Here is a 23,037-nt window from a genome sequence, read left to right as displayed (position 1 = left end):
GCATTGTATGCACCACAGGCGTTACGGAGATAATAATGCCCATCAGGCCGAAACCTATCCCTCGGGCTAGTTCGGCCCTCAGGGCATTATAAGGTGCGTAACGCCCTTGGTACATAAATAGCTATAATATCCGTGGCAATAAACGCATTGGATGGCTCGCGCTAACTAAACAAACTCAACATTGCCACTTTCGCTTGGATTCTAATTTAAGTGATAAAATGCAACTTTACAAAATCTGTTAGTTGCAGATTATGTCCGCAGCTGGATCGAGTGGTTCAGGTAGAGGTAGAGGTGGACAAGCCACAGTTGGCGATCAAAAAGAATCTAAAGAAAGCAAACCTAATCCAAAAATGTCTAAAGCTCTGGGCACTTCTGCTAAACGGATTCAAAAAGAGCTGGCCGAGATCACTCTTGATCCTCCGCCAAATTGTAGCGCAGGTCCTAAAGGAGAAAACTTTTATGAATGGGTTTCTACAATTTTAGGACCACCTGGATCTGTCTATGAGGGTGAGTGTGTTTGAGAGGTTGGCACGATTTTTCGTGAAAAAGAGCGCACTTTTGCTTCTAAATAATAAATGAGCTAATCAGGAATTAAATAAAAAATATCTAATTACGTGAATACACTTATTGTTTTCGATCTTTGATGAAGTGTATGAAGAAACATTGTCCAGCTAATATATCTACAATTTAAACGTGATTTCAGTCATATTTATTGGCATATGTTTTGCATGGTTTTTTCTGGAGCTGACCGTATTCTTCTTCGTCGCTGCCGCACATTAGCGTTAGCCACTAAAAATACTAACAAACTGAAAAACAAAAACTACACAAAAAATAAAATCAAACAAAAATCTCTTGACAACACAATTATCTAAATAAACCATTACGCCCACTCATCATTATTACAAAATTTATTTTTTTTATTAAACAAATACATTACACTTCTTTTGAAAGCTTGTTTTGCGCAGCATTCATTTTCTGCAAAATTCCTTAAAACCTTTGAAGGAAACTGAAATCTCGAAAAAATACAAAATCAACAAAATTAGTTAAATGTCAGAGTAGAAAACATGTCCAGACAGGATACGAAGAATTCTATCTTTAGAAAGAAACATCGCAATCCTCGAAAATACAATTACATATGCCTATGACTGATATTACTACATTTTTGCAACTTCTCACATTATTCCCAATAAAATGCATTCTGGCCTGATTCTCTTGATGAGAATAACGCAAGTATTGCGCAAGTTTTCAGCTTATTCTCGTAAACCATTATACCCTCGACCGTATATTTGAATTATTTGTGAAATATTATAGTCATGCAAAACAAGCAATTAGTCGGCATAAATCACAAGTCACTGAGTTAAGTTTGACTTAATATAGGTGGCGTCTTCTTCCTTGATATCCATTTTTCCCCGGAATACCCCTTCAAGCCTCCCAAGGTGACGTTCAGAACTCGGATTTATCACTGCAATATCAACAGTCAAGGAGTAATATGTCTAGACATATTGAAAGATAACTGGTCACCAGCGTTGACCATATCTAAAGTTTTACTCTCAATCTGCTCGCTGTTAACAGATTGCAATCCAGGTAGGTCTATAGAATAAGCAGCACAGTTCATCAGGACAGCGTCTGAAACGTTCGTACTTGTCTATTTCAGCTGATCCACTAGTAGGCAGTATAGCAACGCAATACCTTCAAAATCGCGATGAACACGATCGTATAGCTCGCCTCTGGACTAAGCGGTACGCCACGTGATTTGGTTGCCCCCATTATTGGCCCTTCCAGTCATTGTCCTTACTCTGCCCGTACAGGCAACTTCGTATTTTGATCATAAACATATAATTTTATTCTTGTAATGTTTTTGTAAGTTTGTAATACCTTTAATGTCTTAAGTTAATTGTTTACAAGGTTCAAGACATTCAAATGTAAGATGCGTTAAATTCATAAGCGTTCTTCCTCTTCTAGTGTTCCAGGAAGAAACTGAACAACATTCTAACGTTTAGATGTAAAGAGTTGTGATCTCTCTTTCAGTGTGCTTAAACTATACTGAATTCCGTAATGATGACAAAATTTTTCATGTGCTTTTTGCAATTATGTTGTCTGATCAATTGCTAGTTATTACAGCACAAGACAAGTGTATTTCGGTTTGTGATATATCTGATAAGTTTTTGAGACCTGCATCCATATCAAAGCTGAAACTCGATAGGTTAACTAAAATGTTCGTATTCCACCAGTTAAAAAGTTTCCTAATGCTATTCGTACAGTTGCCAAATACTTATACCTTCCAGTATTTAGGCGTACTGAAAAACTTTATGTTCCTGGTGATTTCGTATTTATCCATAGCGGGAAATGCAAAGTGTGGTACCATTTTGTAATGATGGATTTGGAAAGTATATTTTAATAGTATGATTGATACACATGTTGTAGACTTTTGCTAACAATACGTCTATCAATTTATACTATAATTCGACTATTAGTGTATATCATAACAATTGTCGCAAATAGTCCTGCAATATGTGCAATTTAATCGTTGTAGATTGCTTGTGCAGATACATTTCGTTTTATTGCGATACTATTATGTTCGTGAATAAAATGCAATAAGTACATTTTCTAATCGGCTTTCTGTGAAGTGATTTTGTAAGAGAATATGGACTATTCATCTAGGTACTGTTTAGTTCTTAATGGCGTAATAAATTTTAGTATGTAAACTGGTTATTTAATGTGCAAGTCGTTGTGATATGAAAGCCAAATTCAATTTTTGTTTGCTATTCATTCAGAAAGACGTTGTCGTCTCGGTAATATTGCCACATATATGGATAAAAACAAGACGATATTTTAATTATTAGACTGAAGAACGGAAGATTAAAGTAAATTAAGTAACTTTTGTGTACAAACATCTTGTTAAATAGGGAACCGAAGGTTGTGTAATAAACAAACTTGAATAATTAATTTCCAACAAAATATGTGATGATTGATACGAGGCGCATGTCTTTACTACCAACCCATTCTAGAGACCCGATAAAACCTTCCACGGATGTTTATATTCTATTTTATTTACAGTAAGTATAAAACAGGCGTCAATTTTGAATCGCAGTTGTATGAGTAACCAAACGTTATTTAACCCGTAATAATTACCTATTATCTTATGCTTATTAAAGAAAATAAGTAGATATTTTGAACCATCAAACTTGAGAAGTATGTCTAAAATGAAGATGTGCGGTATCAGTTGCACCTACGCAACCACTTCCTTTGTGTGACGATAAGGTGAAAATTACGTTCAGTATCTTTTTATATTAATACAGTCAATTATATATAAAATATGAACACTAGATTTCTGGATGTTTTCACATTATACATCTCCTTTTCCAAGAAAGCTTGTAAATAATACAAGTGAATGTTCCTTGAGGTATCTTCTCTATTGCATAATATAATTGATAATATTTTTACTATCTTCATAAAAAAATTGTTTAGTGATAGTGTTGTTATTCTTGACGAGCAGTGGCTAAGATATAAAATAATAGTTCTCGATATACACACGATTATATAATCATAGATTATTTTTCTACAAACCAGGGATACATCTCTATACTTATTTCAGCCTTGCGTCAATGCCATTTTTTTATTATCTACATTAATATAATTGCCTATCTTCGCAATATGAATAAAACAATGAAATATATTTTTTAAAATCTGCTACAATTATTCTCAAATATGACAATATACCTTACGCATTTTAAATGTTTTGTGTACGTACTTATATAAATATCGGTTACTAACATTACCAATTAAAAAAAAAACACACGTTACTACAATTTAAATGTTTATGCAATTAGAAAACGAAACAATAATTATGCCTCTTAGAGTAATAAATCATATCCATATTCTATGTGGATGTCTAAAAAAAATGAAGATTCAGATTTGCGGTTTCAGTGCCTAATTGATTGGTCCATCTGACTCTTGCTTCTTCAAGATGACATATCATGATATACGTGATTAGCTGTGATTGGTCCGCCAATTTGTAAAATGTAAAATTATTTGAAAATAAAAACGGGCAAAAGAAACTGCGGACCAATCACATGAGCTCAGAAACCCATAATTTGGAAACCATCGGTAAAATGTTACATTTCGAAAATAATCGATTTTTCATATTAAATTTATCTAAAAAGTGCTATTTATTTGTGTGTTCAATTTACATTGATGTCTAGTTTGTTTGAAGACTGATCGCTTTTGGAACCAAAATTAACAACTTGGCAAATTACTTATACTTATCGTAAAACATGATAAAAACACTAAATAAACGTATACATATATATGTGGTCTTAATAATACAAATTGCCGTTTGCACCTTTGGTTTGTAACAACTAACTTACGAAATGTGAACAGTGTAACAAATCAGTCTGTGAACGTGAACACATGGGGAAGTTTGTGGAATAAAATAAGTTAAATATATTTGTTGTACCAAAAGTGATTAGGTAAATATAAAAATACTCTTGATCTATATCTAGTGCGTCATAATGTAATCGTAAAAAAACTACACCAGTGAAATAGGTAAGAGAGTACACGTTTTTGGACATAAAAATGTTAATACTGTATCGCCAAAGATTTTGCACAACGTATAATAATATAATTGCATTATCCTCTCTTATCAAACACGTGTTAAAATAAGATAAAGTCACAACCATATAACAAAACACAACAAAGAGAAAGTGCAAGTAAAAGGTTTCCCAAAACACGTCGTGAATTACATCTTAATTAAACTTTAATAGATATATAACAAAGTGATCGATCCATTTGAAACTCAGAAAACCAACAAATGTTGCTGTTTAGACAGTTTCATACTCTTTACGGATGTGTCTCGCTAAAGAGCATGCAAATATTATTCCAAGCACCTGAAAGGAATTAAATCCTCAAGTAAATTAAATTGAAGACCCAAAGGTCATTAGTATTAATAAAATAAGAATAATGTTTTACCTGAAATCCTGCTATGCCTAAGCCAACAGCTCCTATCAGCGATGCGTATTTCATCAGCAAGGTTTTTAGCGCATTGAAGCACGAATTCAGGCTGTGTTCGGTGTTCTTGTTGCAGCTACCATCGTTTTGAGCATTCGGGCAACAAGTATGAGGCAGAGAGTCGTTATTGTTTACTTTGTGCCAATCATCTGGACCGTGCATGCCACAGCAATTGAGCTTAAAAATTAAAAATACATACTGTAGACTAAAACGACATTTTAAACATGCAAAACACATAGGCAAAGTTTTCAATACCAACATTTTATAAAAAGTGGCAAATGGCAAATAAAATAATAAGTACGCATACAACTAATATAATAAATAACACTTTACAATGCACACAATAACCAATTAAAGAATGGGTGTTTAAAATGTAAATAAATTTATTATTAATCAAATGAAAAGTGAAATATGAAAGTTTAAGAAGCTCCCTTCAGCTGTAGCCATAAAACAGCAGATTTATTGGTAATTTTAAGATAAAAACTTCTGAGATCGAAAACCGAAAATACAACAACCATGTTTTTGTTAGTTGTACGCGAGCTTTTCCAGAAAACAGTATTTTTTTGCTGAAGAAAACACAATACAGAAAGTTGATCAAGATGAAAAACAATCTTCAAATATTCCAATTGCATCGTGACAAATAAGTTTTGTTTATTTGTTCCATGATTTGCCTACATTTGTCCATTGTAAATAATGTTTGATTTCAATAGTGAACATTTATTTATTGAAGACGCGATAACTTTTGTGTTTCTCAACACACAATTTTGCGGTTTAATTACCCGATTTTCACAAAAAATGAAATATGCTTGTTAACGGTAGATTAAGGTAATTGCTTATTTGAATGTGTTTTTCAATTCGGGTTAAATACAATTTTCTATTTTTCGGTGCGAACAGGCACTTTCTAGAAAAATGTCAACAATAAACAAACTGAAATCGAACTGCCAAGTAAAGCATGAATCATCGAAAGGGCGAACAATGAAATGAATAATCATGTTTATTCTGTAGTTCGGTGTTTTTTTTTCTCGAAAAGGTGTTCAGTTTGCTACCGACAGTGGATGAAATCGGTCGATAATTCTTGTCGTGTCAATCACGTTTTAGATGGGAAATATGGAATTATTGTGGTCCTTATGGCAAGTGCGGTAGTTTGCGAAAGTGGTGAATTTTTGGAGGATTTATGGGTAGAAAATGGAGGATGGGGCGCCAGCTTTGAAAAAAGCTGGTAAGAATTATCTCTAATATTTAAATCTTTTATATTGAACTGAGTTTTGCTTTCCGACAAGCAACTGAAATTTTATGGATTCTGTATGTTTCTCTGTCTTTGCTGATTTCAAATAAGTTTGGCTTTGGTCAGATTTCCTGCTGTACTAAACACATTTCCTGCTTTTTTTCCAGGCGGCACTACGCAGCTTTCGGTAAGCTTAGCATTACTTTGCCCTTAGTTGCCATCTATAAAAAAAATTCTTAATATATGTAGAACTTTTAGTCCCACGTCATCAACTGACTTGTAGGGTGGATCGGATTGAGCTATTGGTGATTTCGTAGTAAATTTTTAAACTTTGGGAATATTTTGGGCGGCGTTGTATTTTTACATCCAGCTCATCAGAAACTTGTCTCCAAAGAGCCGTTTCAGATATGCAAATATGGTTCCTAATCTAAGGTTTTTTTATAAGTGAAAAGTTTTTAGTTTTGCCCATTTTTATAAATTGCGGAATCGACTGAAACATGACGCCGCTTTTTTGACGTTGTTCAAGAACCGCTTTTATACCATTGGACAGATAATTGGTAATTCGATTCAGTTATAACAACGTGCATAAATAATTTCTGGTGAATATCAGACATTTAGCTGCAAGTGTACGCCAATTTTATTAAGAATAAAAACGTACTACAGATCAGAGAGAATTTTTCAAGTTTCTACTGGCTTTACTATGGAAGTTGGAATTTTTTTATTGAAGTGTGCAGTTGTATAAGCGCGTTCATTTTCAAATCAGCATTTACGAAGTGCAAAAATTTCAGGATTTTATGTGATTTGAATGAATATTTGAAAGCTTGAAGAAATTTTGACAATATTTAGAGCACACTCTTCTTTACTGATCGCACAACTCTACGCTTGTAAAGTATTTTTCGTTCCTGAGAAATTTATTTTCGAAAAAGGCGATGGAAAATGTGTCCCGCAACAGTTTTTTCAAATCCCAAGCAAAATTTTCTTAACGATGAGTGAAATTCGAAATTTTTACATTTAGAGACTACATTTAGGGCGCACTCTTTTTTACTGAACACACAACTCTGAACTTGTAGAGTATTTTTTGTTTCTGAGAAATCTGTCTGAAAAACTCAACTTGAAATGTGTCCCGCAATAGTCTTTGAAATCCTGCGAAAATGTTGACGGCATTTATAGTGCACTCTTCTTTACTGAACGCATAACTCTGAGCTTCTAGAGTATTTTGCGTTAGAAATCATCGCGTCCCACTGTGTCGCACTTTTAATTCCGCTTAATATTTAACCCAGGGGCGGATTAAAGTTTTACGAGGCCCTAGAATTTCAACACCTAACAAACAAAACGGCATCACATTTAACCAAATGGGTGACTGCAACGCAACTGCACCGGTGCGTTGGGTTGGCGCAACAAGCCATTTAGGCAACACTGTGCTAACTTCTGAAAATTTACTGAGCTACCGATGCCTAACACACTCCACACACTGACTACTTTCTATTGAGTGGGTGCTCACGCTCTATGAACCGTTTTGTTATGACAAATTTTATGCAATACCTTCTGATTTTTTGCTAAATACTTGAATCTAGTAGTTTGATTTCCGCTTACAAATCTAGCACAAACGATTCAACAAATCGTTTGTGCTAGATTAAACGTTAAAAGTAAGGAAAACCAGGCATTTAACACAAAAGGCGTAAAAGTGAGACAAACATCAACGAAATATTTGCAGAAACGATCAATATTCGCGGTCTATACCTAAATTAAACATAATTAATACGAGGCTAATGTGTATTTACTTAATAATTTATTATTATGGTTTTAAGTGCGGCTAAATTGATAACAGCGCAACATTCTAGAGTTGTGGATTTCAGAGGATTTCAGTTCTTGAATTGCTCCATTTTGGTGGAAAAGTAATATATTTTCCTGTTTTTGTATCCTGTTTCGTTTTCTTCTAAGAATTCATTTAGTATTCAAATTTAATTAAGTATAACACAAAAGTAAATATAGTAAACTATATTTTCTGCTTAGAACCCGGAACTCTAAATGTATTAAATTAATAAAAATTGCTTTACTATTTACCACATTGTCGAGCTGATTTTTTGGATTAATAGACTGACTTTTTTTTGGACCTAAGCCTTGAAAGGGACACTTTCTTTGGGATATTTTACCAAATATTTCTCAAATAACACCTAATTTTTTATTCAATCACCTATTTTATTCGTTTCGACGACGATCGCTTCAATTGACGGGTTCAATTACACCTTGTGTTATTTAAATAATATTTCCAAAAAGAACTATCGCCCTTTTGGTTCATTTCAATTATAAAGGACCAAACTCACGTTTCATTTAATGTCAATTAACATTGAACACACAAAATTATTATTTCATATAAGTTTTGTCTATTTTGGTGAAAATTCGATCACTTTTCCAAGAAGCTCAAAAAAATTAAGACTTAAATTATCTCCGCAAACACTTTCTCAAAAGATACTTATGTTACGCCCTGTATACAGACACTTCCGCTGTTTAATTCGGACGTTTAATTCATATTTTCAGTCGCTATAAATGAAAGAGCTCAATTGAGATGTAGACGTTTTACATCATTTACGATTATTCCCATTAAAGTGCTGCATTCCGTAAAATGTTGAAAATAATTTCTTCTGCTTGGCTTCAGTCAAGCTTGCATTAAGTATTTGGCTTACACATAAAATTAGTATCAAAATACCATATGAATGGATTCTCCGGGCCATATAACGGCTTGAACAGTTGAAAAAATAATTAATTCTTAACTATTCCAAAGTACTGATTCAGCAGACATTGATATGTGCAAAATCGTCAAATAGCTATTGTGCTTTGTTACGTAATTTCTTGCAGGTTTCATTCGGTTCACAATTATTATAACTTAAAGATCTTTCTTTATTCAAGCGTGATGAATCGAAACTAACTTTAAAATATTTTGCTTAATTGCACGACTGTTATATTATTATTACTGTACCCAATATCAAATTTAGCAATTTTGTATTATTAATTAAAGTTACAAGGTATAATCTATCCGCGAAATTGAAAACACTCAACAGCGTAAATATTTCTCGTATTGTAAAAAAGAGGGGATTCAAGAGAACACAGAAGGCAGGACTAATTTCAATAAATTCAATTTTTCGAATTGTAGTCAAATGAACTAGCTAATATCTAAATTACACTACTAAAAATATTTTCCTTTTAAAATGACTGTTAAAACATGGAATATACCCAAATCATATGCATAACAATTATACTTATGTTCTTATTTGTAAACAAGTCAATGGCATCGTGTGATGTGAGATAATTGCTCGTCTGTGCGCTGCTTCTGTTTCTACATTTAAAACAACGATTTTCCAAAATATTATGGTTAAGTAAAAATTTCGATTAGAATAAATCGTTTTTCTCTTCAATACTTTGATCTTTAAATTCAGAAAACTGTATACTAAACATCCAGTTGTAGTCCCGATTCATTTTCTAATATAATTTAAAGTGATATATTAAACCAATCTGTTCCAGATCTCAGCGGAGTTGTTGTATTTCGGGGCAGATCGCGGAAAATTTATGGGTTATTTTAAATAGATTTTTGTCGGATTCAAAACAGAACTAAGAGGATGAATAGAATTAGGTAACTGACTTGTCTGGAAATTAATTTTGCTCTTTGATTGTGAATTAAATTGGTTATGCTAATGATTCATTCTTAACTAGATACATTTGAATGTAGTTCATGGAAACAACAGCCTAAGCAATGCATGCGAACATTTCAATTAATCTTTACTGTAACTGATTGTTTATTTAAATGATCAACTAATATTTATTCGGGAACAACTTTGAAGAACAGCAATTGAACATTACCGCACAATTCCCATCTTGAACTCATTTTCCTGGTTAAATACCTATAAAATTTTTAGAATCGTCCCTCTTCAAGAGGTTGAGAGATAAATATTTCTCGCTCTGATTGCTTTAAATTTACGAGTTTTTTAATCTTTGAAAGGAGGTGTTAAGATGATCTCACATTTTTTGAAATATTTTTTTACGTTGGCTTTTTAATGACCAATTAAATAACTGAGACTGGTTAGTTTTTCGTGCAAAATAATTTCTTCCTGGAGTTTCGCTTGCATCTTTAGAGGTGGCTGCTGCACCGTGCAACCACCTGAGGATGCAAGAATCTCGTGCTTGCAGAACGGCCTGAATTTCTGAAACGCCATTTTTAAGCGACGAAAGCCTAACAACAAGCCAATATTTCGAAATTTTGTTTGTCCGCCCTCAAAAGCACTTTTACGTAAAAGGCTAACAAAAAGATGTAGAGATACAAAGATTTGCGTTACAATATAATACTGCTTTTTCAAATTCCTGATGAATTAATTAATGATGATGGTATGTACCAATCATACATGGCAGCAATAAGTAAATTTTGAAATGTAAATTTGCTGCTCCAAAGTTCCAAAATTAATTTTTAACACATTTTGCGACTGACAAAATTGTATTGTGAAAATGTTTACTTTGGATATTAGAACAACTGTAACTTACCTTGAAAATATAATATTCAACTCAATGTTAATGCAATTTCACACTTTCCTTTTTTCTCGATAATGAGTTACTGGAGCGTTGCATTTATCGTCAATTAATTTATTGGTTAAACCATTTGATCATTGCCATTCTCTCTCTTCTGTTGTTATCGTGCATGATAAATGGCACAAAAATGTGTGCTGTTTATCCCATTCGGACACAATTTTATTAATGGCAAAGTATGATTAATTTATTTGAAAATACAGGAATTACATCTTGTTATTTGTAATATGTTCTTGATCACTCTGTCAATTTTTAATGGGAATTGAATCCAAATAATGCCGCGTCAGGTGGTTTAAACTTGTAGTAGAAATATGAATATAAAACAAGTGGAAATACATTATTTATTGTTATTTCCAAACAACGAATGCAAATTTGATTACATCTATAATAAAATTAATTGACGAAATATTTAAAGCAATTAAAATAGTCACATTATATCAAATTAACTTGTATTAAGATTTTCGTAGACATTGTAACTGTCTAGTTTTATTAATAATAACGGTCTTATACGGAACTGTCCATAGCCAGTAGCAGTTTGTTTAAAAAGTCAGACATTTTTCTATTTTTTTTATTTCCCATACTGCTACAAGAGCTGCATTTTAAGTCTTCTCCAATGTCGTAATCGTGGTATGATAGTAACGGTTTTGGTAACCCAAATGGGAAAAAAAATTTTCGCAACTCTCTTAAGTCATATAGACAAATATATAAACGCGGATATATTATAAAAAACTTTAATCAAAATCCGTTCCTCAGTTAAATATTTAAATGGAAACACTTATGCACCCTATACCTACTTTCGATTCCAGAACGAAATATGGAATAACATTTTATGGAAATTTGAAGAACCTGGAAGCCTGATTTTTATAATTCAAATGCGAGTATTTAGCATAATTTGCAAACAATGTTTAAAAACCAAATCGTATTGTTAAAAAATATATATTTATCGGGTCATAGACAATCAATTATAGAAAACCCACATACGTATGTATAAAATTGTTCGACAAACTACAATATAATTCAAAATGCATACAGAATTTCGACAATTTCAAACTAAAGGTTGAAGAAAGTTTAAAAAACTTATTAACTGAATTTTTTAATGCTATGTGAAAAGTGTGTTTAGTCGTCTTAATCCAGTAAACATTTTAATGTGGATAGTATCGAGGCCTAAAGTTCTATCAAACTCCGCCTATTTGTGTTAAATTGGTAAATAATAGAATTCAGCCTAATAGCAAATTATACAGTGTTCCGTAAATATGTTAAAATATTTTAGCAGCGTGCTCTCCTAGTCAGTTTAGAGGAGGGTCTTCCTGACAATTTTTTTAATTTGAAGTCTCATTTTCGAGATATTTGATCTCCAAAATGGCGAAAATTATTAGTCCTTGTCGTTTTTCTTTAAAACGGTTAAAAAAATGTTTTGTGTGCACTTAAAATTTTATCAACATAATTTTTTTAATTACTACAAGTTATTTATCAACTTTTTTAAGTTGTTTAACTTATTGTTTTTTCTTAAGGGCACTAGTTGTTAGAATATGTTAACATATTTACGGAACACCCTGTGTATTTGCTTAGATAATAAAAATCGCTACAGTACAGTCCGAGAATAAACGATTTATTAATTCTTAGTAGTCTGTTCTTCGTGTTCAGATTAGTCACGTTCTATTTTTATATAACTTCTATTTTTATTTCTTGTTTATGAATATATTACTGTTTTAAAATAACGACAGTAATTTGCACATTAAATTATTCTTGACACATTGGCTAACAATTAGTAAGTATTGATGAATTTCAAAAGTTTTTCTCACAATGTTATACCTCTGTATTAACTTTTTACTTCAAGCTTTATTGAAATAAAAGTGAAACCATTTCCTTTGGTATCAACCTGCCGACATATTAATCGAGCGTCCATATTTACGGCTCACTTTTAAGTAGCACCGTGTATAAAAATATCTATGAAGAACGTCCAATTTTTTTATATTTATTTTTAGTCTATTTGATGGTTAAAAAAACTAACTTCCTGATTCGTGACGAAAACGCCTTGTATACATATTGCGTTTTATAAAGAATGAAATAACAGTTTACTACTACCACTGCAGTTTAATATAGCAAATTTTTATGCGTTAATTGGGTCACCAATAAATGTTTGTAAACATTTTAGTCACAGATCCAAAGTTCGTTCACAACAAACGAAGTAAATTCCAGAATAAGTACATTTCTAAACTCAACAGGTATAAGCGACATCATAAATAATAATATAACAGATATTAAAAAATTGTATAATTTTATCCATATGTTATTAAGGTACCAATAAATGCACATTTATGTTTAATTTAATTGAAACTCCTATTTGAAAGAAATAAATCAAAAAGGGAACAGTCCATTTAATCGATTTTGCCAACGATTGCTAACCGACACTTTCAAGGGTGGCACATTTTGTTTATCTAAAAACAAAAATTACTTGTCCTGTCCAAAATCTCTTATAAAAGTCGGTGCGCAGTTGTGTTGTTTTTTCTAAGACTTAACAGCAAGTACTTTTTCCGACCATTGCAAATACATCCGCTCTTATAATACATCTTCTCGTATTACTTAACAGTTTTCATCATTCATTTTATTGCACCAAAGTGGATTCAGTTTTGCACCAAACACTAATGTAGAGGACTCGATCTACGCATCATTTGGTAACTAGCAGCTCGTGCTGTAATGTGATTTTCTACAACATTTCTGCTTTAAAAAGCTTATTCAATTGCAGAAAATGCAAAACGTCCCCTAACCATCGTGGTTAGTGCAACCAACCATGGAAATTTATTTTATAAATAAGTAATTTTAACATTTTTAATACAAATTGAAAAATAACTGTTGGAGTCAGGTTACTTCCACACGCGAGTATAAAAAGAATTGCTCTCCCTGAGAACAGTCTCGTGCGGAAAATATAAATAAATTTCATTTTCCACACTTGTTGAATTTTCCGCATTATAATACGTGGGGAATTGTGACATACATTTGTTTAAATATCTTATTTAATCTGTTTCGCCTTTTTAAATCATTCATCCATAATTATACCGGCTCTAATTTAGGAATTGTATTAGCATATTTCCCAAGTAATTTCGTCGATTAGTATAAACTAGCTTGAGACAAAGATTCAAAAGCAGGTCAACCAAACTCTTCCTACTTCAAAATTAAATAATTCAAGCATGAAATCGATAACACCTGAATTTTTTATAGCTTAAATGGTATAAATCGACGTGGCTTATTATGAGCTTGGTAAAAATTGTGAACAACCAGATTGTTGAAAAAACCTCATCCGACCAGTCAATGTTAAAAACCGCAAGGATCTTAATAGCGTCTATTCAACCTAATTGGGGTTAATTTAAAGGCTAGAGGTGTTATTTTCGGTGCAATAATGAGCTATTTTAAGACTTATTGGATTCGAGCTCCAAGTGGGGAAGCCGAGAAAAGTACACCGATGTTTCTACATCCCTGAGTTAATGATCCTATACCTAGTCGATATTGGTGAAATAGTTTCTCGAACCGCATTGAGGCAAACGTTCTGCGTTCTGTGCATTGAAAGTAGTGATAAATAAATATGTTATGCATGACACATTACTAGCAACAGTAGCAAACCACATAAAATATATTAACTGCTGAGTGGTCGGTTTGGTATAGCCTTCGGATAGAAGCACATTTTTGATAAGTGCAATGCCATTATCACTAGGCTTTAGAATTAAGTGAAAACCCACATAGCTAATGGACTGAAACTTTGATAACGGTGATAATATCGATATGCATTGTTCTCCAAAATTTAATTAAAACTGCAATTTTACCAAAAAAATTGTTTACGGTTCATTTATTCCTTATAATAAATCAACTGAAGCTATTTGCTTAATCTTTAAACTACCTTGAAATCCTTGCCTTGGATAAATAACAAGTTATAAATGAAATACACCCCGTTAGAACACATAAAATATTTTTGAAGGTGGAATGACATTAAACTTGAGACCATTGCTAATGTTAACGATTTTTTCAGACGAAATACTACTTCGGACATTTAATAGACAAAAATGCTAAATCTGTTCGAGTAGATTGATTGGTCTTCATCAGAAAAATTAAATCTATTCATTTAATACCTATAAATAATTATATAATAATAACCATTTAATATAATAGAAACAAGACTAATCTTGCAAATTATTTAAAACCAACGATTTTCGATTACCAACATGGTAGTAACAGTACTTTACGCTCGACCTGTAATCGCATTGCAAGTGTTTCAATGCAACCTTATCAAACCGTTCACTCACTTAGAGGAGTCCGGAAAAACACATATTTTATTACCTTTTTTTATTGGTAGCTATTAGATGAAGGTTAGAGAATTTGAACTTTATTATTATGCATTATTTGAAAAATCTCCAAAAAACTAGCAAATAGTCAAGTTAGTTAGAAGAGAAATTTAAAGTAATCAAAGATTACGGATTTATGTGCACATATCTTTAAATACACGTACCTACGTAAAATTCTCACTTACGAAAATCAATTGAAACTCATTTGAGATCGGTTTAGGACATTTTCTTTAATTTTTGACTTTATTTCCCGTATCTCTTTTATTTTCTCATTCCAGAAAACTCTATTAGATTATTAATAGGGAAAAGGGCATTGAAATAAAATAACTATGTATTTATCTCAACACAAGCAGAACGTATTTTATTATGTTGTTGATACAACGAGTTCTTTAAGGCTCTCTTATTAGACTAAAATTTATCGATATAATTCGGTTGAGCTTAACCATTTATGCTTAGATCAGCGACTCAAAATTACGAGTCGAATTCTCTGAATATAAACATAAATTATGGCTTTTCTCCTTTTTGCTGACAAAGAGGAATGATAACATTTACGTGGTATTTCCAATACTTTCTTTTATATTAACGTTCAGTCGCTTTGTTGCCATAAATTATTCGAATTATTAAATTAAACTTCAAGGTTAGGATCTTAGGCTACCAAACAATTTTAGAGCTTGACTGACTTGAATTTAAATAAATTTTCGTAAACACACAACGGATTTAAGCGAACACTATTCACCTATCATAAGGTGGGTAATTGTCATTGAACTAACTTATTTTCCTATTTGGAAACAATATAAAAAACGTACAAGGACACTTTAGAACTGAGTCCAATTTTCCTGTTCTAATTTTTTTTCTTTTTGAAGTTATTTTCCTCATGTATTTTGAACCATGTGTGCTAATGGAACCTGATGCAAACAAAACGTAGAATGAGTCGAATTTTGTAACTTTTAGGCCTTATCCTTGGCCTTTAATCGGTTTCGATTTCGATATTATTTTCTTTAAAAAAACTGAAAGTCACATTCAATGCTTTGCAAATAGTTCACATATTCATTTTCCAAACTAGTATTTTTCTACTTCTGGATTATCGTGTACGTATATAGTATGTATATTGCAAACTAAACAAGAAACAAATAAACCTAATAAACGATTTGCGACTAATCATGTTAAAAGTGTAATGCGTCAGTCATTTCGGATCATGTTAATATCCATAAAACACTCTTTATTAAGTTCCTTTTCAATGAAACAAGCTATACATTATATTTGCATTCCCAATAATTATCCAATAATAATTTTAACACCCATAAAACGACATATTTGCTTTCTCGCCCATGAAAGGGCTCTTAAGAAACTCTGAATAACATAAACTCATAGTTTTAAATAGCCAAAAATAATGCGTTTGCCCTGTATACACCCCCTCTTATCACGTAGTCCAGCTAGAGGTTATTTTAGAAATAAGACGTAATAAATTGCAGATCGCCGTCTAGCTTTGAACTACAGTTTATATTGTAAAATTGTATGTTCGATATTTAAATGTAATAAACCGTATTTTTAAGTTCTTGCTTCATTCTATTTGAACCGATACGGCTTCAGAAGTGGTCCATTAAAAAAGGATTCAATCAAACTTACCTCATGCTGAGCAATATCCCAAGTTCTCCTAATATCACTGTTTGTGTAGTATTTGTACATTGTCGAATTCAGTTTATTCTCTAGCATAACTTCAACTTCATTGCGATTAATGTATCCGACAACTCCTGCTGCGGTTTCAGCAACTAAAATGATGGCCAAGAGTACGGAGAACTGAAAAAAAAAGGATTTTTATCAATTAAACACTTACCAATTTTCGGAAAACTTACCGTTATTATCATGCAATGGTTTTCCTTCACGGCGCCGCAACATCCAAAGAAGGAGATCAAGAAGATGATGACTCCCACGGTGATTAATATAATCGGTGCTGCCTGATAGCTCGGATAAACAAAGTTTGAATATTGAGAATAGACGTGAAGGTGGGCGATTACTCCTACAACCAATATTGCTAAACCCGAAATCTGAAATTATGGAAAAAATACTACAGATCTGGGTTAAACGTTTGGTTCTTCCAAAAACTTTTTTAATGAGAAATTGGAATATTGCTCTTTTTTAGTATTTCTACAGTCAAACATAGATCGCAAATTGATTATTTAATACATACATAAATTTAAATATTTTGGGTTGGTTTAGGTTTAAAAAAAAATTATATTTTATAAAATTTTAATAACACCACTGACGCGCTCCAAACCCACCGTTAATGAAATATGGGATGTAGAATATGCTTTTCCGTCGTTTGACTAGATTTCAGGAACGATTTCAGATAACGTGTAACTAGCAAGTTAAGTCACGGAACTCCGCGAAAGGATTAAAAAGCCAGGAAATTATTTTTTGTCTAAATAAATTGGAAAATACCGTAAATATTTTGTGCTTGTCTGCAGAATTGCTAGAAAAGGTGATCTCTATTAAGTGCCTCATGAAGCACTTTTTGATCCGAATTGATCCTTCAGACATTATTGACAATAACTTAGTTTCCAACTAATTGGCACTCTAAATTTGCCCAGATTTAAAAATTATCAAATATTTAAAAAATTGTGCGATTTCGGTGAAATTAAGTACGCGCTAAATGTACTTAATATGTGCTGTATCAAGTGTGGCAAAAAGGAACAAGCAATTTCGTATCTCCGTTTCCTCGTAATCTTTCCAAGTACGAATGATTGAAAATTGATTTCCAACTAATGACGCTCGAAACTTGTTCTCGGGAAATTTAAAAATTAAAGAAAAATCAGCCAAATTTGCGATTGCCCGAAATTTTGCGGCCTCAGTAGCAAAAACTGCACTTTATTAAGTGCCACAACAAGCACTTTACAACCTCTATTCGTTTTACAAGAATAAATTATTGAAAATTAGTCTCCAACTAACACCGTTTGAAATGTTCACTCCGCAGATTTAAAAATTGACAAAAATTTTACTATTGTCTTGAACCTTGCGAGAATTGTACGATTTCCTTGAATTTTGCGGCATTAGTTCGGAAAAGTGCATTCTATGAACTGATGCAACAAGCACTTTCCTACCTCTATCGGCTATTCAAATAATTGCTTAGAAAAGAAGAATGTCGATCAAAGCTTACACTCGGATGTTTAAAAAATACATAAAAAAGAGTTAGCTTAAATGCCAAAAAAGTATCGATTTCTTTATTTCCTTGTTGGACTTTTTATTTGTTTGGTCAACACTGCGAATTTTAGCCATCTTTAAATTCAACTAAGTTTATGAGTCTACCACTCAGTCGATTGAATGTTAAGTTAACTACATATTTTGAAACGAAAAGCTTTGCGGTAGGTACCTACAGGTAAAACTGACAATTTGCTTTTAAGTTTTTGAGGGTATTTACATAAATTTTAAAGCATTGTTTTTGGTTTATTCGCGGTATTGCAACCAAAACTAAACTTTCCTCAAATAATTAATATTAATCAAACTATATTTTTTGTCATGAAACAAAAAATCTCGTTTGATTGGAGTTTCTTCGGTGTGTACACACCTGCTTCCTCCGCCTCATTAATATTAATTTAATTAATATCGGTTCTTCCTGTGTTCATCTTTGTAAAAAGTTTCTGATAATTGACAGCTCTAAAAGAAACTCGATACGTTTTGAGAATAAGCTGATTTAATTACAATAATATAAAAATAAGAACCAAAATTGAATGAACACTCAAATTAGGAAATTGAGATTTTCTCAATTCAATAAGAAAAACTTCCTGCTTTGCTATTCTGTATAAAAAAAGGTAACGCGCTTTTAAAACATGTTTATATAAAATGTTAGTCCTAAAATAAGATTTTCCATGGGTAGTTGTGAAGTCCTGTTACCATAAACTGATTTACCCTGTATACTGTATAGTGTATACTAAGTATTTCGACACAAAACATTTACCGAACCAGTTTCGTTACAGTTACGTCAAGTTTGGCCAATATTTCACTGTTTGCAATTAGTCAAATTTTATTGCCGCAGTGATTTCCGTACATCGTTTCACAGCAGAGTAACAACCTGATAAAATTAAATTTACAACATTATACCTGTCTGAACCTAAATGAAAACCGGTTGAGTATAAAGGTACCTACTCAGTTGTGTGTGATAAACCTTACAAAACGCGCTGTTAAATAACTACTAATGTCATAAAAAAAATAAAAGTACCAAATTAATTACAATATTTTGTACATTAAAATTTAGTAAAATATTAATTTAAAAAATCCTCAGACATTTTATACGTACATATTTTTATAAAGCAAAAAGTACTTGTCTTGATGTTCCTAAAAGTTTGTCGTTGTATGTATGAACGGGGGGTTCGTACATATGTATAATGAAATCGAATATCACTAATACCGACAGGTTCATCAAGCAGACTTTTTAAATTTTCAAATTAATTAATAAAATAATTTTCAGAACAATGAAATTAATAAACCGCCATAACGTTTTCACAACATCAACATAATATAAATTACGCAACCGGAATAAAAATAGACTCGGGATGCAAATGAATTATATATTATCCTCAAAAAAAACACCACTTTTCATGTTAACAGCCCATAAGATCCATTGTCTAACGCAATTTACAGGGTGCGAATTCAATTCTAAATATCGTTTTGAATAGTTGTTATGTTATTGTAACCCTTGGGTTGCGTTTATTTCTAGAATATAAGGGAGGGTCGCTTATCGTCACGCACATGTTTATCCTATTTCATATAACAAATCGCCTGGCGATTTCTACCTATTCATATGAAGGATGAACATTCAGGTAGATTTGTACTGGATGAGAATTTGGGCTCTCAGACAGCAAATTTAATAGAGAAGATTCTCACACAGAATTGTCCATTGGTTCAATTTTAATAGTTTTTCAGTTAATCTTTTAATACTACATTATGTCCTCGAATAGTTCATATAGCGAACATGTGAGTAAAAGTGTTGAATACAGTATTATTTGCCTGTCGGCTGCTGTTCTTTTTTAATTAACCATAACATTACATAAATTGAAATGAACGGATTCGTAACTGAATATGGATCGCTTTGAAAATTTATTATTTTTTCGAATGGCAAGTGTTTTTCTGCTGTCTGGGGAATTATTAGTAGCTTAGTGCAACCAAGACGGGGTGGAAGGCATCGATTAAAATTATTTTCGTTAAGTACTCAAGGTTCTCCCAAAAATCCGTGGCATATCAAACTTGTCCACAGCTACGCGTACCAATGTGAGTATGGGTAACCATTGCAAAAATAAATCATTAACTACTTAGACAAAAAAAAAACAAAGTTGCACTTTCTACGGCTTCAGTTCGGGCGACTACTTAGTCCTTTTTTAGCTCAACTTTCAAGGCATGTAAAAACAGTTTGGTGTAAATCATACAGCGGATTAAAAAGATGAGCATTAATGTGTGCAATCTTTGGGCCCTGGTAAACTCCAAGAGCAAAATGAGTTTCAAAGACGCTTTTTAAGGGTCTGTTTCAGTGGCGCCTTTTAGGGGCGTATATCTTGGAAAGGTAGAACTTTACTTATAGGAACTTCTCATGTTATTTTGACAGCCTGTATATGAATCCTTGCATTCCCACATTTTCCGGGCCACCCTGTTATCTTTGATGATATTTATTTTTTATTGCTTCAGTATTTAATTTCTCACAAAAAAACCAAGCATATTTCTTAGGAAACGAAAGTCAGCAAATGCTCTTAAACGTCTCAAATCGTGCAAATATCAAGCTTTAAAAGCTTTGAAATCACTTGGCGTTCTTCTTTGGTCAGACAACGTATATATTCGTTTCGCAAATCAATCTACTGAAAACAAGCATATTTCGTAAACGAAACAAAATGTTAAGTCTAGGGAATTGAAGAGGCTCTGTGGGCCGAACGACTGCCGGTATAGGCGGTTCCCTCCTGTTGGCCTACAGCTTCGGGTTGAACCGACAGCAATAAGGACACTCCTTATCCTACGGATGAGAAATCGTCCCTAAAGGCGGAGGAACCAGCAATGGGTGAACGGAAATCGGATGAATATCCTGGCAAAATATTTCTAGTTATTCCCAGGATATTCATCCGATTTCTTATCATGTTGGAAACTCAAAGACAAATGGCCTCTAGTCCCGAGCATCCCTTGGTGGTCAGGAGGTGCAAAAAATCACCCGGTTCCAACTGAATAGGATAACAAAAATAGCGACTTGGGATGTAAAAACATTGTTTGCCGCTAAAAAGCTGAATAATTTAATATAGGAGATAAACAGAATGAAGATGGGCATCCTTGGAGTGAGTGAACTCAGTTGGGCTGGAAGTGGAATGCTCAAATCGGGTAAAGTTTTTTACTATTTCGGCAATGATGCGGATTGCAATCACCAACATGGAGTTGGTATCTTGATGGATCAGAATCTACAAAAGTCTTGTGTGTGATATTCACACACTCGAATTCACGTAGATGGAAAGAACAAGTCACACAATTTAAATACCTGGGATGCATAATTATCGAGGGATGAAATGAGGTAACAGATCAGATGCAGGATCGCGCCGGCTAGAACAATCTTCCTAACACTTCGAACATTTCTTAGACAGGAACTGGAACTGGAACCTTAGATTGAGGATGGTAAAATGTTATGTCTGGTCCGTTCTGCTGTACCTTTTTTGGGTCGATCATGTGAGAAACGAAGACGTTCTCCGAAGAGCCGTTTTAGCGGAACGAGAACAGGTTACCTCGGACACATACTGCGTGGAGAACCCTACCACTTTCAGCGCCTCATTCTTCAGGAAAAAATTGAGGGAATTGTTGTCGTGGCTAAAGAATATCCGCCAATTGACGGGGATAAGACTTTGAAACATTGCACAATGCAATTAACAGAATCATCTGAAAAGGTAAACGATAGCCGCTTACGCAGGAATCTGCACGGCACTGTAAGGAGAATGCAGAAAAATGTACCGTAAACTTTCCTACATACGGGACATTTTGGGGTGTCAGGCAACTATGAGGCCAAGTCCTGTTTGCTTGTGGGAATTTTTTAATCATTGGTCTGCGTTTTTTTGTTAAGTTTATGAATGATTCGCATTTTTGTCTGCTAAACTACTACATTTATAGTCGGTGCTCACAAAGCCAAAACAAATTGTGCTTTGCATTTGTAAAATAAGCTGTTATGTATGGCAGAAGGCGAAAATGTTTACATTCGTGTAGCTACTTATTTTATTTGTAAAATACCTACAATGAAACAATGAATGAGTTTACTCATTTTCATCACTGGGGGTTAATCCAAGAGTGAGCGCTATTGGATCATAATATTTGTCATAGAGTTAACTTAAAATACGAATGTAAAAATGTTCCCATTTCCGAAAAATTATTAATTACAACTTACGGCAAACAACAGGTTGAAGCAGAAGAGCAAATACTTCACACAGGTCATCCCGCCTGACACCATTTTCCAATACTGACAGAAACAAAGTGAAAATTACTGAATTTAATAACAGAAATCACTTAAAATTTGATCGATTTATGTAATTCGATTCAAAACACCGTCGAACCAATATTTTTCGCGACAAAATCGAACTTTCTTCGCTGCCACTAAAAGCGGAATTCAAATACAACACAGATGCAAACAATAACAACATCCACTTTAAACTGAACGCTTGCGCTCGCGCAGGCGGTGTAAATTTCCCCACTCCCCTGTTTCTTGCATTTCTAGTCGATAAATAGATTTTTGAGTTTTTCGGGCACTTTCACCTGATCTATGCTATGTTCGTCCTTGTTTATCTGGCAATAAACCATATGCTTTTACAAAAGTATATGGAATAAAGGCGTCCAGCGGAGCGACGTGCTAATGTTTACACCTGTCCATCTTTGTTTTATACACAGCTCCAGCTT

The 23,037-nt window shown here is 33.0% G+C and overlaps 2 protein-coding genes across 3 annotated transcripts in view; one reads left to right on the top strand and one right to left on the bottom strand.

Moving 5' to 3' along the window:
• Positions 1–2,946, top strand: part of LOC109546584 (ubiquitin-conjugating enzyme E2-24 kDa) — a 6,642-nt gene extending 3,696 nt beyond the window's left edge. Inside the window, exons 2-4 of one of the 2 annotated variants that reach the window (XM_019917580.2) lie at positions 249–507; positions 1,378–1,584; positions 1,655–2,946. In XM_019917580.2, coding sequence (XP_019773139.1) covers positions 252–507; positions 1,378–1,584; positions 1,655–1,752 — 561 coding nt within the window. In that variant the 5' untranslated portion in view covers positions 249–251 and the 3' untranslated portion in view covers positions 1,753–2,946. Of the gene's footprint in view, positions 1–242; positions 508–1,377; positions 1,585–1,654 lie in introns of both variants that reach the window. The other variant, XM_019917579.2, reaches the window with a different exon arrangement.
• A 581-nt stretch (positions 2,947–3,527) lies between these two features.
• Positions 3,528–22,831, bottom strand: LOC109546582 (CD63 antigen). Its single transcript, XM_019917578.2, has 5 exons — positions 22,532–22,831; positions 16,992–17,183; positions 16,765–16,935; positions 4,969–5,184; positions 3,528–4,886 (listed from the first exon to the last, which is right to left on the bottom strand). Exons 1-5 carry the CDS (start codon positions 22,592–22,594, stop codon positions 4,821–4,823), a joined length of 708 nt encoding a protein of 235 aa, XP_019773137.1. The 5' UTR covers positions 22,595–22,831; the 3' UTR covers positions 3,528–4,820.
• Between the last annotated feature and the right edge of the window lie 206 nt (positions 22,832–23,037).

Source organism: Dendroctonus ponderosae, unplaced genomic scaffold, assembly GCF_020466585.1.
Source record: "Dendroctonus ponderosae isolate FM_Combo_2020 unplaced genomic scaffold, Dpon_F_20191213v2 Dpon_F_20191213_5, whole genome shotgun sequence".
Taxonomy (NCBI): Eukaryota; Metazoa; Arthropoda; class Insecta; order Coleoptera; family Curculionidae; genus Dendroctonus; species Dendroctonus ponderosae.
This window is presented reverse-complemented; position numbering and strand designations above follow the sequence as displayed.

Bases quoted from the DNA above. Each gene is read 5' to 3' on its own strand.
- LOC109546582 (XM_019917578.2), bottom strand. From the start codon at position 22,594: ATGGTGTCAGGCGGGATGACCTGTGTGAAGTATTTGCTCTTCTGCTTC. The intron at 16,936-16,991 runs GTAAGTTTTCCG...TTTTTTTTTCAG, and splicing joins ACCATTGCATGATAATAACG to TTCTCCGTACTCTTGGCCAT. The intron at 5,185-16,764 runs GTAAGTTTGATT...TTAATTTTTAAG, and splicing joins GGGATATTGCTCAGCATGAG to CTCAATTGCTGTGGCATGCA.